The sequence below is a fragment of the Callithrix jacchus genome, chromosome 5 (assembly GCF_049354715.1).
Source record: "Callithrix jacchus isolate 240 chromosome 5, calJac240_pri, whole genome shotgun sequence".
Taxonomy (NCBI): Eukaryota; Metazoa; Chordata; class Mammalia; order Primates; family Cebidae; genus Callithrix; species Callithrix jacchus.
Window position 1 is genome coordinate 68538357 of NC_133506.1, and position 19031 is coordinate 68557387.

Genomic DNA, 19031 nt, shown 5'->3' on the forward strand with positions numbered 1-19031 from the left:
TCCTGCCTCAGCCTCCTGAGTAGCTGGAACTATAGGCACCTGCCACCATGCCTGTACTAATAATTTTGTATTTTTAGTAGAGACGGGGTTTCACCATGTTGGTCAGGCTGGTCTCGAACTGCTGCATGTGATCTACTCACGTTGACCTCCCAAAGTGCTGGGATTACAGGCATGAGCCACCATGCCTGGCCTAAAGTTTTTTTTTTTTTAATTAAAAAAGAAAAAAGCTTTTCTTCTTCCCCTTGACACCAAAAAGAATGAAGCGTTTAAAACATGGCCAGGTCCAGTTGTGTGCACGTACAGTCACAGTTACTGAGAGGCTCAAGCCACTTGGAAAAGCTGGATCCCAGGAGTTTGAGTCTAATAGACAACATAGTGGGACTCTGTCTCTTAAAAAAAAAGTTGCAAAATGTTCAGCGATGGAGGAGATGGGCCTGGTGCGAGGTGAAAGGGCAGCCTGCAGGCAGGCGTGGTGGCTCGTGCCTGTGATCCCAGCACTTTGGGAGGCTGAGGTGGGAGGATTGCTTGAGCTCAGGAGTTTGAGACCAGCCTGGGCAATATGGTGAAACCCTGTCTCTACTAAAAATTAGCCGGGCGTGGTGGTGAGCGCCTGTAGTCCCAGCTTCAGAAGGCTGAGGCAGGAGAATCTCTTGAACCTGGGAGGCGGAGGTTGCAGTAAGCCAAGATTGTGCCACCGCATTCCAGCCTGGATGACCGAGCAAGACTTCATCTCCAAAAAAAAAAAAAAGGAAAGGGCTGCCTGCTGTCTTCACCGAGGACATCCCATTGTGCCAGTGGACAGAGGCTGGCCACAGCCTTCAGAGGCAGAAGATGGTTCTATTCCCCCACTTTCCTTCTGAGTCTTAGGATGCCAGAAAGACTGACTCAGGAAGAGTAAGGACATTGCTGACAAGAGACCCTAGGGCTGCAGAGCAGTGGTGAGTGCCCGCTCAGTGCCAAGGCCTCACCTGCTAGTCCTCGCCTGAGCCTCTCAGCCACCTACAAGTTCAACCCTACTTCACAGATGAGGGGGATGCCGTCTCCAAGAGAGGCCACACAGCCAGTAAGGAGCACAGCTGAAACCCAAAAACAGGTGTTTCCTCCAGAATCAGGACTCTGAACCATCACAAACTCTCCTGCCTTCAGGTCTATTGGTGTGTTTTTGTTTTTGAGATGGAGTCCTGCCCTGTCGTCCAGGCTGGATTGCAATAGTGCGATCTTGGCTCAATGCAAACTCCATCTCCCGGGTTCAAGCAATTCTCCTGCCTCAGCCTCCCAAGTAGCTGGGACTACATGCACGCACCACCATATCCAGCTAATTTTTGTATTTTTAGTAGAGTTGGGGTTTCACCATGTTGGCCAGGCTGGTCTTGAACTCCTGACCTCAGGTGATTTGCCCATCTCGGCCTCCCAAAGTGCTGGGATTACAAGTGTGAGCCACCACATCTGGCCAGGTGGTGTATAAAGTTTAAAAAAGCAGAGACTTCATTCCACAAATACAGGCTGGGATCCCCACATTATTAGGTGCTGCGGACTGAACTGTAAACACCCTCCAAATTCATCTGTTGAAGCCCTAACCCCCAGTGTGGCTGTTCTTGGAGATACGGCTTTTAGGAAGTCATTAGGGGCTGGGCGTCGTGGCTCGTGCCTGTAATCCAGGCACTTTGGAGGCCAAGGCGGGCGGATCACCTGAGGTTGGGAGTTCAAGACCAGCCTGACCAACACAGTGAAACCTCGTCTTTAAAAAAAAAAGTAAGTCATTAGGTTGAGTGAGGTCATAATCCAGTAAGATTGGGGGCCTGACAAGGGCCACCTGCACACACCAAGGAAAGCCTAATTGAGCAAGACAAGCAAGAGGGTGCCCACCATGCTAGCAACCTGATTGTTGGCTTCTGGACCTCAGATCTGTGGGGGGCTGAGGGGTGATGGGACAGGGAGAGAGCAAGGAGTGGGCTCTCTTGTCCTTCATAACTGAGGGGCTGCGAGGTGAGGGCTGCACTGGGTGCGGGGACCAAGGCTCCTTTGAGGCTTGGCTGTCCTGCTGACAAGCCCCTACTTCTTTCCTGCTGTCTAGCCCACACTTCTGATGCTCCCTGGAGAGGAGGGCACAGGCCCTGACCACACACTGGCACTAGAAGGAGACTGGGGCACTTCCCCAGCTAAGCCCTTCATTTCACACACAGGGAAGCTGAGGCCCAGAGAGGTGAGGGGACTTGCTCAGTCCTTCCAACTGAGTACATGGTGCAGGAGTCCCCAGGGCCCCAGCCCCCACTGCCATCCTATGTGACTTTCCCCAACAGGCATTCTACCTGAGCTAAAGCTGCTGCCTGCCTTTCACAGGCCCTCTGACGGGAAGATGGCCACATCACAGGATTAAACACTACCACAAAAACCCGAGGGAGGGACAGGAAGGCAAGAATTCTTTTTTTTCTTTTTTGAGACGGAATCTCACTCTGTTGCCCAGGCTGGAGTACAACGGTGAAATCTCGGCTCACTGCAACCCCCGCCTCCAGGGTTCAAGTATTTCTCCTGTCTCAGCCTCCTGAGTAGCTGGGACTACAGGCATGAGCCACCATGTTCAGCTATTTTTTTTTGGTAGAGACAGGGATTCAGTATGTTGGCCACGCTGGTCTCTAACTCCTGAACTCAGGTGATCCGCCTGCCTCGGCCTCCCAAAGTGCTGGGATGACAAGTGTGAGTCACCGCGCTCGGCCCAAGAATTCTCTTCTGCCAATGGTGTAGGCCTCTCGACCTCACTAACCTACACTGGCCCAGAGGTGAGGGTGACAATTTAAAATAATACAAAGTCTCAACTATTTAAGAATCTGGTCATCCAGGGAGGGCTTCTGGAATTGCTCAAATGAACAGATAAGAATCCTGAGGCAGGTACTGACTGTGGTAGGTGAAACACCACCTCTATGCTAGTTTTATTTATAGCACAGCAAAATTCCACTTCAATGCCTCACAACTACTCAAAACAGGGTTTTTGAGGCAGCATATCCCTAGCCACTCCCAGGAACAGAGTTCTATGAAATGCTCAGTGTTTCATTTAAAAAAAAAAAGCTACAATATTTTTTTCTTCTAAGATTTATTTTGTAAACATTTAAGAAAAGTTCCTGGTATTTATTGTGGGCCTGGTTATGCAGTAACAATCCGCCTTATTGCAAGTGTGCAATTCTCGGTATCAAAAGCATTCTCTTCTCTTAGTTCATAAAAGAAAAAATTGGTTTAACTTCTAATTTACTTCCTGTTATTATAAGGTTTAAAAGCAATTACTGTACTTACCTATCAAACTTACTCGTGTAGCAACTAATTAACCTGGGAAGCCACGATTTGCTGTAGGCTTCACAGCAAGTTTTGACTTGAATCTAAAGTGCGTGTTAGCATCTCACTGTAACTAAATGCTTCAAGTGAGAAGTTTGAGGAATGCTGCTTTCGGCAAAAGAGCCACTGCGGGAGTGAGTTTTGCTCTGTTCACCTGCTCTGGACTACTGTCATGTTCCTCAGCAAGAGAACCACAGGCTAAGACCTGGCTCCACAGTCCTTCTTCGGGGCCCATCACCCACCTGCCAGCTTCCTCTGCTTCTATCGTGGGACAGAGGAATGCTTTTCTAAAAGATATTCTGGCCTATCTGCATGATTCCCTGGTCAATGTTGAAGCTGAGTAAGCTTCAGCTCTGACATGGTCAGATCATCAAAATCTGAAGTTTACTCAGGTCTATTTAATGAATTTTTTTTCTTATGCAAGCATATGTACCTCTGAATAATCTTCCCTTTTTTGAATCTGGGGGTTTCACCTAGATTTAGACTAGCCTGCAGACAATGATGCCAGAGCTGGGCTGGGTTACCACAATTCATTCATTTACCAAACACTTTCGAAGCAGTACTTCCTCTGGGCTGGCCTGATGCAAGGATACAGAGATAACACCATAAAGAAACCTGCTCATTAGGAGCTTGCTTACAGGCTAGAAAGGAACATAAAGCAAGAGAATAAAGCACCGTACGTACATAGAAACATAACTAGCCCGTCAGAGGGCCTCAGAGCCTCACAGGATGGAGCTGTTTGTGAGGCTGGAGGGTTTACAAATTCATTCCATCTTTACAAGACCTGCTGGATGCGAGGCGTGGTGGTAGGCAGTGGGGAAACCCCGGTGAACAAGCAGACATGGTCCCTGCCCTCACGGAGCTAGAAGTCTAGCAAAACAAGAATTACAGTCCACTGTAGAGGTGTGCTGGGTTGTGGGGTACAGTGAGTTGGCATTATACACACATTTCACTTAAACACAATGTTATCTGTCTGAAAAAGCTTTAAAAAAAGAAAAATAAGTTGTTTGGGCCATTCCACTGACCCCTCTTTCCCTCCATGAGCAGAGACAGGAGTGGGGCCCAGGCAAGCTCATGCCTTTGCTGCTCCTGTGGCCTGCCCCAGTTCCCATGCTCCCCAAAAGTGACCTTCTCGCCTAAATGTGGTTCTAACACCAAAATAAGTGATTTTTGCACAACACGGCCCTAACTACAGGGCAAGCACTTTACCTGGTACTCAACCACAGAAACAGTGATCTGTTCCCATATGGGCAAAATGATCATTTGGGACCTTAAGATGTTGGCCTTCAACATGGCACTCTCCATTGATTTCTAAGAGGAATTTTAATTACACTCCATTTTTATCTTAGGCATTGACCTTGTAACTGAATCCCAGAGAGAACCAAGACTCTTTGTGGCAGTACCATGGGACACACAGAAGTAGCCTACACCCTGGCTCTGGAAGTTGGGGATTGCCTCCTAGAAGGGCCCCTAAGATCTTGAGGGTGAGGGGAATGGCAAGACTGAGGCGGGAGGGGAGAGGCCTGGGGGAGTATGTGGCTGGAGGTGGAAACAACACTATGCACAGTCTGTGGGGCTAGTGAGGTCAAGATGCACGCAGGGAACTAGTGAGCAGAGGGCAGGGGAGGAGGCACAGGCCAGAAACACTGCCAGAGGATAGGCCTTGACGGGCTGTATGAAGAGCGATTTCACAAGGGTGGAATTTACTTATGTATGTATTTTTGAGACAGGGTCTTGCTCTGTTGCCCAAGCTAGAGTACGGTGGCTTGATCACTGCAGCCTCGAATTCCTGGGCTCATGCGATCAGGAGTTTGGAGTTTATTCTCAGGGTAATGGTTAAGCTTTGAAAAGGTTTCAAGTAGAGGAATAACAGCATCAGATTTATATTTAAGCAAGTTCATCCTGAAGTATGTGAAAAGATGCCCAACACCATTAGCCACTAGGGAAATCCGAATCAAAACCACAATGAGGGCCAGGCGTGGCGGCTCATGCCTGTAATCCCAGCACTTTGGAGGGTTGAGGCAGGAGGATCACTTGAGGCCAGGAGTGCGAGACCAGCCTGTTCAACATAAGGAGGCCCTTCTGTACAAAACATATTTTAAAAAGAAAAAATAAAAAAACTACAATGAGATACCACCTCACATCAGAAAATAATGAGTGTTAGTGAAGACGTGGAGAAACTAGAACCTTCTCTCATTGCTAATGGGAGTGGAAAGTGATACAGCTGTTGAAAAACTGCCTGGTGGTTCCTCAAAAGGTTAAAGATAGTCGCTGTATATCCCAGCAATTCCACTCCTAGGTATACACCCAAGAGTAGTGAAAACACTCTTCGATGCAAAAATTTGTATGGGAATGTTCATAGCAACGTTAATCATTGTAGCCAAAAAGTAGAGCCAGGTGTGGTCGCTCATGCCTGTAATCCCAGCACTTTGGGAGGCTGAGGCAGGTGGATCACCTGAGGTCAGGAGTTCAAGACCAGCCTGACCAACATGGTGAAACCGTGTCTCTACTAAATATACAAAAAATTAGCTGGCGTGGTGACACATGCCTGTAATCCCAGCTACTTTGGAGGCTAAGGCAGGAGAATTGCTGGATCGCAGGAGGCAGAGGTTGCAGTGAGCCAAGATCACGTCATTGCACTCCAGCCTGGGCAACAAGAGCAAAACTCCGTCTCAAAAAAAAAAATACAAACATACATATATATAGCCCAAAAGTAGAAACAACTCAAATGCCCATTAACTCATGAATGGATAAAAACAAATGTGGTGTGCCCATAAAATGAACTATTATTCAGCAATTTTAAAAAACGAAATAATGATATATGCTATGACATGAATGAACCTCAAAAATACGTTAAGGAGCCAGTCACAAATAGACCCATGGTGGATTCCGTTTATATGAACTGTCCGGAACAGCAGATCCACAGAGAGAAAGAGCAGCGGCGGCCAGAGGCTAACAGGGAGGGATGGGAGTGCTGCTAATGCGCTCAGGGTTCCTTTGGGTGAGAAAAATGTTTTCAAGTTGATTACAGTGCTGGGCCACAAGTCTGTAAATATACTCAAAGTCACTAAAGTGTACACTGCAAATGACTGAACTGAATGCAAATTACCTCTAAATTAAGCTGGTAACAACAAGGGTTTGTCCTGGCTGCAGCGTGCAGAATGGAGGCAGGGCAGAGAGCAGTGAAGGGCTGCTACACGGATGGAGCTGGAAAGGACAGTGGCTGAACTGTGGGAGGGAGTCACAGGACCAGACTACGAGGGGCCGGAGGAGAAGACTACATCCTGTCGTGGGCGCCACAAGTTCTCCTGGGCACCTGGCAATTCTCCAAAGAGGAGAGTGGGAACAAATGAGGTACTCCAATGATCATAAAGCAGCAAAAATGTACTCAAAATCTCCTACATGGAAGACTAAGAGGAACTCAAAAAGTGTGTCGCCCGCATGTGTGGGGAGTGCCCAGGATAAAAGCACACCAAGTTGCCTGCCAGGGGGCTGTGCTGACTGTCCATTCTCCCTCCTAAACGCCAAAGGAAAGGACTCATCATTCAGGTCACACTCAAGATGTTGCAAGATCTGCATGAGGTCACCTGAGGTCAGGAGTTCAAGACCAGCCTGACCAACATGGTGAAACCCTGTCTCTACTAAATATACAAAGAGGCTGAGAAGGCCAATTACTCCCAGAAGTCAAATCTTTAAAGCTGCCTTTCTGGGTTCTCTGCATGTCTGTGAAAACTGTAAGGCTGCTGAAGTGTGCATTTTTCTTGGTTAGAGCAAAGACCCAGTTTTGACTGCATACCACCTCCTTCCAGAACATCTTCACTCATCTCCAGGAGGAGACTGATGAGTGTGGAAAGGCCATGGGACAAATGGACCTGGCCTGCTGGTGGAAAACCAAAAGGCAAGTCTGTGAAGGACCACATTCCAAACCCTGCAGAGACTGGCAGCTGGGACCATGACCACAAGTCATCTTTGCCCCATTAGAAGAAGCAAAGACTGTACTGGGATGGGAATAAGCCTGGCCACACCTCACACATGCCCTCCGACATCTCCTTGATGCTTTCTCCACCTTCAATAGAATTAATGCTGGCCAGCCACTGCCGCCACAGCTAGGGAAGAGGAAAACACCCCTGAGATGCGCCAACAAAGCTGGGAGTTCTGGTACCAGCACACTCAACTGCTAAATGGCAAAACGGAGGCCCAGGTCCATGGAGCAGAGCCGGGGTTGGCATTTAGGGCTCTGCACTTCTCACTCTACCAACTCCTCAAACCCTGACCTTTCCTAAGAACCTGGCTCCACAGGGAAAGAAAAGGTGAGGAATATCAGATGCCTAAGTCTCAACTGGCAGAGAAACCAGAATCACCTCTTTCCTAGAAAAGAAACGGAAACTGTCATGGTTATATGCTGTCATCTCTCTAAAGGAAGGGGGAAAAGCAGGTTAACCAACAAAACATGGGATGATAGGGTTTTAGCTGCAGCTCTCAAATCTTACAGCCCTTTACTTCCTTTATTAACAACATTGTTCTTCATTCATTCGTGCCACAGTAATCAACTATCAGTGTGACCATCAGCTCAGCCAAGCAAGGGCTGACAGGATCCAGGCTGCACTGGGTGCAGAACAGCCCAGGCAGCTGAAGAGCTGAGATGTCGCAAAAACGACCAGGGCCTATCACCATCTCTACTTCCCATGGTCCAGCAAACCAAGGCCAAACACTGTTTCCTAAAACTGCAGAGAAATCCAAAATTAAACACTACCAAACAAAAAGCAGACAGGAAGACGAAATAATCTACCTCCTCCTCATGGAAAAATAATCTGAAAGGAGTTTAAAAATACACGAACTAAAATTTTTATAACTATTATCTGCCAGTTTTGAAGACGTCTTCGGGTGCCACAACTGGGGGCGAGAAAGAATAAATATCAACGTATAACTTCTAGAGTGATAATAAATGATGGGACCCCATCTCGGATGGATGGATTTTTTTTCCCTGCTATAGCCAAAAAGCAAGCTGAACTCTATGTACAACAGACAGACTATACAATTAGGGGCATTTAAAAATAATAAGACTCCTCTCTGCCTTCTTGCAAAGAATAGAATATATATTTAACAGCACAAAAGAAGATACCACTTGAGCTTCCCCTTTAGCCAACAGGAAGAATTTCCACATATAAAAATTAAAAATTTAAACTTTTAAATCATTCGTGTTTTAAACATAATACAGACTTAGAAATTGTTCAATATTAACCCATAATCCCACCCCTAGCACAAAAATCAACCCCAAATCCAGAAGTCACAGGTTTTTGTTCCTAAAAATCCCACAGCACTGAACTTGATCTTCACATCAGGCTGACAGCAAGTAAGAGGCTTGCAATATGAGCAATCCCGAGGGTAGAACAGAAGCACAATCAATGCTGCATCTATTATCTACCTGGCGGCACTGGTGTACCTCTGAGGTCAGGTCCATGAGATTCGCCCCCAGACTAGGGCCCCGGAAGGGTGAGCTGGCCGCTTCCCTCATCTTCCCCCTCGAAGGATGTCCAATAAGCACCTGGGAATTGACTTTTCTTGGGGAAAGGGTGCTGGTAACAGCTGTCAGGGCCAAGGCAATAGTGAGAAGTTCAGTTCTCTGCTCTTTGGATGAACTGTGTAAAACATTTATTTTAAAAGACACAATGTTAAAAATATTAAGAAAAATGTCTACAAAATCTGGAGGGCTGCCTTTTTCTCAAAGGGTAAAGCCTGTGGGGTGGTGGGAAAATAATCGAGGGCCCAGAACTACAACTCTGCAGTGAGATAGAGATGCCCTTGAAAACTTGTCACATTCTTAAGATGCCTTGCCAAGGTAGCAAAAGCTGAGGGTGACTGTGTGAGCAGGAGAGAGAGGGTGCCAGCTCCTGTGGGGGAGGTTGCTACTGTGCCCCACCCTGTGCCTGAATGTCAGGCTTTAGGGCAGCTGTCACAGGCCCCGGGGGCATCAGGACTCTGCCTCTGAACCAGAGCTGCTTTCCCGACTAACTTCAATCTGGAGAGATGGTAAGTTATCTAACCGGCTCTTCTTTTGGCGAGACTGCTCTTTCTCCTTAATCAGAGCCCCCCACGCCCTTTGCAGCTCGGAGTCATCTTCCTCAGTGCCAGGTGCCCTATGATCTCCTTTCTTCATACTCTTTTCTTTGGTCTTGGGTGCAGATCCTAAGCGAGTCCATAAATTACCTGTTTGGATGATATGACATTTCAGTTTTGCAGTCAGTGCTAAAAACCAGGGTAGTACCAAGGGGGCAGTGGCACTGTCAACCCCTGATGTGCAGGAAATGCCAGCAGTCTGTGGCGCCTGCCAGCACGGTGCAGCCTTGGGAAGGTCATCTCATTTCCTGGGGGCAGCCCCTGCCTGCAAACAGAGGGGTCTGGACCCCACAGGGGATTCTCACTGTGTGGGGACAGTCATGTACCTCCCTGTCACCGGACACATGGGATCACCTGAGAGGCTGTTTCCTCCTGCTCCTGCCCTTCCCTGCTGAGACACACCCCTGTGTGCCAATCCTTTCTGCTGGGAGTAGGCCGTTCCCAGATCCTTCCAGCTCCAACATTCTACAAATCAATGGGCCTACTGCACTGCAACGTTTCAGAAATTCTGCCCACTATCCATTCATTTTTGAAATACATTTTATGAAAATTTTGCAAGAGAAATATGTGTTTAGATTTTGTGAACAGCCACATTATAAGGCAATTAAAAGTGGTTTCTGTTTTTGTTTTTTGAGACAGGACCTTGCTCTGTTGCCCAGGCTGAAGTGCAGTGGTGCAGGCACCCACCACCACACCTGACTAACTTTTGTATTTTTAGTAGAGACGGGGTTTCACCACATTGGTCAGGCTGGTCTCAAACTCCTGACCTCAGGTGATCCACCCGCCTCGGCCTCCCAAAGTGCTGGGATTACGGGCATGAGCCACCGTGCCTGGCCTACAAATTTTATTTATAAGATGATAGAATATGGCAAACAACTATGATAAAATGCTATATGAAAAAAGTAGGATTTGTATGTGGACAAAGATCGGAATAGCTCACATGAAACTAAAAAGGATCTGTGCCACACGGAAGGAACCATGAGCACGCTATTTTTTCCCATTTTCTAAGCATTCCTTACTGTTGGGATGCTGATGCTGATGATGCTGATGATGACCTTAAAGGAAAAGGAATCATCACTTATGTTTGTCATGTGCTGTTTCTTGCCTTCTGATAAGAAAGTATTTCTACAATACACCACTGTCCTCTGCTCTCACCGAACTCCCCATCCCATCAATGTTAAGTGTTACCAACCTGATTTCTTCTCCCGAGTATCGGCGTAGAGGCCTTTAATATCTTGCCTAGGAACACCTAGTCTACTATGAACATCAGAAGAGGGCTCTCTCCGAACCACTGGGTTACTACTAAAAGCCTTTTCTGGAGAATATGGTCTTTTTCTAACCGCTGGCATATATCTGAAAACAGAGAGAAAGTACAACAGTCACAGTGTACGTGCTTTACTCTCAGCACCATCTGCCTGAGACCTCTAAAGGATCTGGAACCAGCTCTCCCTAAGTGAGGACACAGGGCCTGACAAGCAGGCTGCTACATATCTTTCCTTTGTCATCAGTCTGGATTTCCCTAGGAAAATTCGGACGTAGGTGCTGTCAGGGGGAAAAATCTTTAATTGATTGCTCCAGAACTAAATTTTTGAAAAAACAATCATTTTTATTGTTTTAGCAGATTCAAGCACACTAAATAATTTACAAAAGTTTCAGCTAACAAAAGAATCCTGCAAGCTCCCTGAGAGCAGAAGGGACAATCTTTGAACATATTAAGTAGTTCCTAATAAAGAGACTGGCAACCAGCAAAAGCAAAGGATAAAAATTTGTTTTTCACTCCATCCCCCCAGAAATCTGCCTGTCCTCTTGCGTTCCCCCTAACAATGACAGCAATGGCCGAAACAGCGTTGTCAGTGAGACCTTGTGCTGAGACCTCATCTCTAACTTCTCTCGGAGAGCAGCACCCTGGCATCTGCTCACTCAGGCCCGAGCCCCTTCCTTCAGCACTTCCTAGCCCTGAGTCTTCCTTCATAGGACTTCCTGTTCTTTATCCATTCTGTATCCACTAACCTAGCTCAGGCTCCTGGTACTGATTTAACTCTCCACCCCACCCCACTCCACCCTCCAGTTATCTTTCTAACATAGATCTAAGACCAGGTTACTTCCCATCTAAAAAAATCAGGTTTGCCAACAAAGATGCTGCCCTTCTGAGTCCGCGCTCTAAAGCTACTTTCTCTAAGAGCCTTTCACAGTCTCCTTAGTAGATTGGCAATGGCTGTGTGTCTCCTCCAAAGACTTCTCTCGCTCCTAAGCACCCAGCCTTGGCTCTGACACACAGCAGGTTTGGCTAAACACCTCCCAAATGAGTGTTTGCATGTACAAATGATCTAGTGAAAACTCTTAACCATTCAGACAACCACCCAACTTAATTTCCATTATTCTTGTATATAAAGTATGCCAATGTCATACAGAGTAAAATATGGTTGGCGCACCTCAGCCATGGGCTCCACATCTACAGATTCAACCAACTGCAGATTGAATATATTTGGGAAAAAAAAATAAGACATAAGAGTCCAGCAAAAAATATACAGGATAAGAATTTATACTGTATTAGGTATTATAAATAATCTAGAGATGACTTAAAATATATGAGAGGATGTGTGTAGGTTACACGCAGGTAATACGTCACTTTAAGGGACTTAAGCATTAGTGGATTCTGGTATCTGCAGATTCTGGTATCTGTAAGTGGGTGAGGAGTCCCAGAAACAAACCCCCAGAAATACCAAGGAGCGACTGTAATTATCTGGAATAAAAATATTTAAAACTAGTTTTGCAAAAGTTTGATTACTTTTCATTTCCTGAAATTCCAACACCTAGCCCAAAATCTAGATATGATGAGCCAGGGCAGCGAAATCAGTTCACAAATGGTGTATTTTACCCAAGAACTCAACTCTGCCCCAGTCTGCTTTCTGGAGCTCAGAATACAGCCCAGAAGCACAGCTACAATACCTGATTTAGTATTGCTGACTGGTGGTCGTGGACGCGAGTGCTGGCGTTTTTCATCTAATAGATCTAGGACATCTGCAAATTTCTCAGGTGGCGGTTTGTTACCAATTCGGTTTTTGATATTGCTTGAAGATACACTATCTGCCCTCATGGAGTTCCTTGAAAAAGCAGGTAGGACAGGGCACAGTTAACCAACTTCAGCTCTGAGACAAGGCCCAAACAACAATCTCATACTTTGGAGGAAACAATTTAAGAAATCCAATCTAATATGGCCAACATTCACTCACAAATTCATAAACTTACAATTATTTGCTTATGGAAACCATGAGCTACCTGCTATAAAGAGCCTGGTCTGGGCGAACAGGTTTTCAAATGTGGTTTCCACACGTGTATGTCCTATCACAGAGCACGAGACTACCAGTCCCCCTCTCCTGGGATAGATGTTAAGTAGAGGCCTACAAAGAGACTGGGGCTTCGGCTCACCCATGCTGTGATTTGGCTGTAGTCAATACATAGTGTAGTCTACAGTCTCTCTCCTTAAAGGGCAGATTTCTCTTTCAAAGAGATATGCTACCATACTAGGTAACAGCACGGTTCTGGTGGCATTCTCTACCAGAAAGTTCTCTGAAAACTAAATATAAGAGTGTGAACAAGGCCATACAAACAAATCAGCTTGAATGGACTTTTCTCCTCCCTACAAACATACTGAGAACATGTGAGATAGAGCATCCCTAGACTTTAACCCTTGAATTGTGGATTCTGCCTGCACAGAATCTGCTCACCCCTAGTAGTCATCAAAGACGTGCACATTGAAATAACTAATTCGTTTTTGTTCATGAAACTAGCTAACATTAGAAAGAATGGTAATAGCTAAGGCTGGTGAGCATGTAGGTAATAGTGGTAATTGTGTGATTAAAACCCTTCTGGAAAACAATTTAGCAATACCACCTTTTAAAACATGTATATTGTTTTATATAATAACTGGACTTTGAAGAATTTATCTAGTTAGTGCAACAGTAAGAAAACAGAAACCCAAAGTCCATCAAAAAGGAATTCTTTAAATAAACCATGATACTTTCAAACAATGGACTACATACAGTTGAAAAAATAACAATGTCTATAACAAGTGAAAATGCACAATGCAAAACTATAAATAGCATAACCTCATTTTTATAAAAAATATACTTTTATACAACTATAGCTATAGTTTTTCCATGTGCTATACACACATACACACAGCTGAAAGGCTATTCACCCAATTGGGAACAGTGTTACTGTCAGGAAAGAATGGGAATACAGATGATTTTCACTTTCTATATTGTCTATAGCTTTTAGAACAAGAATTGCTGCTTGTATAGAGGAAACACTGGATGTGTTTATTAAACTCCTACAAGGGACTGAAATCAGAATAGATGAAAGATATTATAAAATTAGGAGGCATTAAGAAGAAGTCATATTAGTATTTAAAATCAAATGAAAAGCTGGCATTGATAAAACAAAGATTTTACCTAATGTTTTTCAACTGAGATTCCACTTCATCAGCATACATAGTCATTTTCATGCTCTTCTTTGGGGAAGGAGTGGAAATCATTTTCAGTTCCAGATCATAGTCCATTTCATCTGAGTCTGAGCTGCTGGCACTGGACCGTCTGGACGTGCTCCGGTCTTTGGACTGCTTGAGAGCTGGGAGCTCCTCGTGGTACTCTACCACCACTCTGTCATCTGCATCCATGTCCTGGTCTTCTTCCTCCTCCTCCTCCTCCTCCTCCTCCTCTTCAATGGGTTCCTCAGGTACATTCACTAGTCCTGAGGAAATTTAATCAGAAAACATTAGGAAAAGCACTAAAATTAACAAGTATGATTTTCTGCTCTACATCGGGGACCTTTTTAAAGACAGGGCTCCCATCCCTGACATTTTATAAGAGCACGATCTGTAATAGTGCTGAATGGACATTACTCTGATACTGTAACAGGAGCATGGCTAGGTAAAGTATGATGCAGCAACATAATCAAATATCATAAAGTCATTTAAAATACACTGATCCATTATTCACAGTTTTTGTATTTGCAAATTTGCCAAATTTATTTGTAACTCCAAAATCAATACTTGCAATGCTTCAATGGTTGTTTGCTGGCACGCAAAGAATGGCGAAAAAACTCTGAGTCACCAGACACGCACACTCCCAGCTGAGGCCAAACAAAGCAACACTCTGCCTTCTTGTTTCATCTCAAGCTGTAAACAACTGTCTGTTTCAGTCTGCCGCTAGCCACAGTTTTCACACTTCTGCACTTGCTGCCAGTGATTTCACTGCTTAAAACTGCCCTGAGTGTCCTGCTCAAGTGCTGCCTGGTGTTCCTAGATGCAACCAGGCTGTGGTGGGCAGTGTGCAGCCTGAGTTTTAGGGCTACTGGCCGTGAATTCAACGTTAAATAAGGTGTCCTTAAACAGAAACACATAAAACAAGATACCATATTGATCCACTGGCAAAAATGTGACCAGAGGCTACACATGATTCGGTGTTTGCTAATTCAGTGTGCACAGTGACTTTATAGAACATAAGCCCCATGAATAATGAAAATCAATGGGAAAACACAATAAACAAAAGCAGCAAAATAGAAAGTATAAATTCACAAGAGTTAGACTATTTATTATGAAAATAGACAAATGGGAAAAATGTAAGATAAAATCAGTCATCATACAGGGTACTAGAAATGGGGTAATTTGCTTTTTAATTTCCTTAATCTATATATAAAAACTGTATGATGAAAATATCTATAGTAAGTAAAACTGGAAAAGCATAACAGTGTAACAGAAAAATATGTGTATTATTATTGTTGTTGTTGTTGTTGTTATTTTGAGAAAAGGTCTTGCTCTATGGCCCAAGTTGGCATAGAGTAACACCATCTTGGCTCACTGCAGCCTCGACCTCCCAGGCTCAGGCAATCTCAACCTCCCAAGTAGCAAGACCTGGTCTGGCTAATTCTTTATTTTTTTGTAAAGACAAGGTCTCACTATGTTCCCAGGCTCGTCTCGAACTCCTGGTTTCAAGCGATCCTCTTGCCTTGGCCTCCTGAAGTGCTGGGATTATAGGTGTGAGCCACTGTTCCCAGCCTATGTGTATTATTAATATGTAGATCTCAAATACACAATTTTGTATATACACACTAAATAAAATGTCTAGACTTCATCCCTTTCTGTCCCCATTACAATCAATGTGTGTGTATGTGATTCTGTATGCTGACTTGGCAAGTTCTATTATGCATGTAGAAGATTCCACAGATTAGGCTCAAAATAAGAACAATTCATTATAAAACATAATTAAAATGGTTCTTTTACAAATAAGCACCAAAAAAGGAGAAAGAAACCCATTTTTCTGATATCTCCCTTTTCTGAGGCATTCACATGCACAAACCAACAAGCACAAAGCACTCAACACAGCAGCCTATTTTTATTACAGAAAAAGAACACACAATCAGTTTATATGACAAAATAATTTTTAAAATTGTTTCCAGCCAGGCATGTTGACTCACGCCTGTAATCCCAGCACTTTCAGAGGCCTAGGAAGGCAGATCACAAGGCCGAGAAGGGAAGATCGACCGGCCTGGCCAACACGGTGAAACCCCATTTCTACTAAAAATACAAAAATTAGCTGGGCCTGGTGGTGCACGCCTGTTGTCTCAGCTACTCAGGAGGCTAAGGTGGGAGAATCACTTGAACCCAAGAGGCAGAGGTTGCAGTGAACCAAGATCATGCCACTGCACTCCAGCCTGGGCGACAGAGCGAGACTCCATCTAAAAATAAAATAAAATTGTTTTCATGCAGCTGTTGATATTAATAGTTGAAAAATTAGAATCCTAAAAAAAGGTTTAATTTTCTCTGTGTCACATTTGGTCTTTTTGATAGAACAGCTTTTATAAAATCATTTGATCTCTTTGGGCAACTTAAAATTAACTGTGACTTGACTTACTTTCCTATATGTTGGCAGAGGGTGAGGGCAAGGAAGCGAGGATGATAAAGTTTGGAACCTTAAAAGATTGTATTAAGAATAAAAATATGATTTCAGGAGCCAAACATGTGTCTACCCAAGAGCTGAGCAGGCAACTACCAGAATGCCGATGTTTATACGACGTCAAGCCAACGTTATCCCCAATCAGGGCTCTCTTCTTGATCACGTCCCACTGAATACGACGGGAATTATATCTTTGCTTCCTGCAAGAACGCCAAAATAAGCACACAATCAAAAACTAATAGGAAGGGCCCTGAAATCAACTAGCCCATTTCTTTCTTTCTTTCTTTTTTTTGTGATGGAGTCTCTCACCTTCTCCCAGGCTGAAGTGCAGTGGCTATCTCAGCTCTCTGCAACCTCTGCCTCCCGAGTTGCAGCAATTCTTCTGCCTCAACCTCCTGAGTAGGTGGGTCTACAGGTGTGTGCCACCACACTGGCCCATTTATGTATTTTGAGTAGAGACAGGGTTTCACCATGTTGGCCAGGCTGGTCTAGAACTCCTGATCTCAGGTGATCCATTCGCCTTGGCTTCCCAAAGTGCTGGGATTACAGGTGTGAGACACTGCCTCTGGCCTCACTAATTCATTTCAACTACACAATGAAACAATGTTAGGTACTAAAACAGATATTTTAAATGTAACTAAAACTCAGCATTTACCACATTTAAGAATCTTGAATTCTTCCCTCATCTTCCTTCCAGTCTACATGGGGTTTAGACATTTCAACACAGAATACTAACTGAAGAATTAAGAAAAACTTAAATACTTTTGCATTTTAAGGTTTTGGGCTCACCATGAATTGCTAAGAATTCCTTTCATGCCTTCGTAATTTGAATTCCCATATTTCATGTAATACTGATTCCTTCTGGCTGCTCCAAGTTCCTTTTTGTCATCTAAAAATTAATTATAATAGTGACCTAGGATTTCCTGTGAGTGTGAAGGCAATGTTGAATGTTTTCTGTTGTTTTTTTTTTCCTTAATGATTTCCATAGCTGGAATCAGATCAGCGCAATTTGCAAACAAACAGGAAAAATCCACTACCAAATTCATACTCTGAGTGCCCACTACGACAGTGAGTGTAGAAGGGATAAAGCCAAATACAGAGGCGAACAAGGTTACAACTGCTGTTTTGGAGCCAAATGACTTAACGGGGAAATAAAAATAAACAATACAAGACACAAGGTTCCAAGAGGCATAAAGAGCTTTAGGTCATTGCAGGTACTCAGGAACCAAAAAGGCTTTCTCAAAACGGCATTTTTGCCACCCCATGAAAGATGATATTCACTTCTGAATAAGACGTCAACAACACAGAATCAGGATGAAAGAAAGAGTGTTTATCATTCCATATATTTGGTAAATCATTTTTTCCAGCTTACCGTGTTTCTCAAAATGGCTTAAAGAAAACGGCATAGTACTATACATCTAGAATGTACTCAACAACTCAAATGAGTACATGTGGCAAAGATCACATTTGTCAAGTTAAAAACGTCAGTTAACAGGAAAGAAAGGCGGTCAGTGATGATAAATTTTTGTCCAAAGCAGTAATACAAAGGCCTTCCATGGTTCTTGGACACTCTGACAGTAAATAACAAACACCACTGTAAATATACTCAGTGCTCTAGGTAAATGTGACAACACAAACTGGAATGCACAGCCCCCAACCCTGAGCCCCTCAAACCATGCCCACCAGCTCCTTGGAGAAATGGCTGATTCCAGATGTGGAGCAGGTAAGATCCAAAATGAGTCTGGAAAAGCAAGATGCTTTGTTGTGCCATAAAGTAAGAAAGTGCTTAAAGAATCATGGAGTACATCAAAACAGCTTGAAGGGGCTCTACTGGCCAAATCCAAGACAACTTGTAAATTAAAATACTCATATTAATGGATGACGACCCACTGAATAAAGAATCCATGATTCTAAATTGATGTAAATAAACAAACAGGTAAAAACAGAAAGCTCCTCCTTACAGCATCTGTCTACTAGTTAGAAATGATGTAGTCAGAAAGACATCAACACATATTAAAAGCAGGAAATGCTGAGAGCAACAGGCTATTTACAGGAGCTCAAAGAATCTGCCCACCAAGAGATTTTATTCATTTCTTTAATTTTTAAAAATAGGGATGAGGTCTTGCTATGTTGCCTAGGCTGGTCTTGAACCTCTGGACTCAAGTGATCCTTCTGCTTTAGCCTCCCAAAGTGTTGTGATTATAGGCATGAGCCACTGCAACCACCAGCCCATCAATTTTTAAGACACAAATGGGAAAACAGTAACTTTACAGTGGAAAAATCTAGTGATTACTGCCTTCACCAAGTGAATAAAGTGAACATCCCTAGGAATGGGACAAGTAAGTGTCCCAGGGCTCCTGACATGAGGCACTGGAAATTACATGACATCACTTCCATGGCACGCCTACCTCACATGCACAACCCTAATTCAACCAGGAGGAATCATCAGACACACCGAAACCGGGGACATCCTATAAAACAGTAAGCCTATACTCTTGGAAAACACAGGAGGACAGAAGTAGCTCCAGATTAAGGGAAGCTAAGGAAACGTGACATTCTTAAAAACACTCAGTCCTGGATTGGATCCTAGACCTGGGGGCTGGGTGGGGAATACAGAAGCGACATTATTGGAAC

At 44.2% G+C, this 19031-nt stretch overlaps 1 protein-coding gene and 1 long non-coding RNA gene across 2 annotated transcripts; both read right to left on the reverse strand.

Moving 5' to 3' along the window:
- Positions 1-8738: 8738 nt before the first annotated feature.
- LOC144582867 (uncharacterized) lies at positions 8739-10771 on the reverse strand. The gene is made up of 3 exons (XR_013536379.1): positions 10634-10771; positions 9369-9531; positions 8739-8910 (listed from the first exon to the last, which is right to left on the reverse strand). It is a non-coding gene; the product is annotated as an uncharacterized LOC144582867 (long non-coding RNA).
- Positions 10772-10776: 5 nt separating this feature from the next.
- LOC100393899 (nuclear cap-binding protein subunit 3-like) lies at positions 10777-17803 on the reverse strand. The gene is made up of 6 exons (XM_078375412.1): positions 17770-17803; positions 17187-17286; positions 16494-16597; positions 13896-14193; positions 12320-12545; positions 10777-10794 (listed from the first exon to the last, which is right to left on the reverse strand). Exons 1-6 carry the CDS (start codon positions 17801-17803, stop codon positions 10777-10779), a joined length of 780 nt encoding a protein of 259 aa, XP_078231538.1.
- Positions 17804-19031: the final 1228 nt, after the last annotated feature.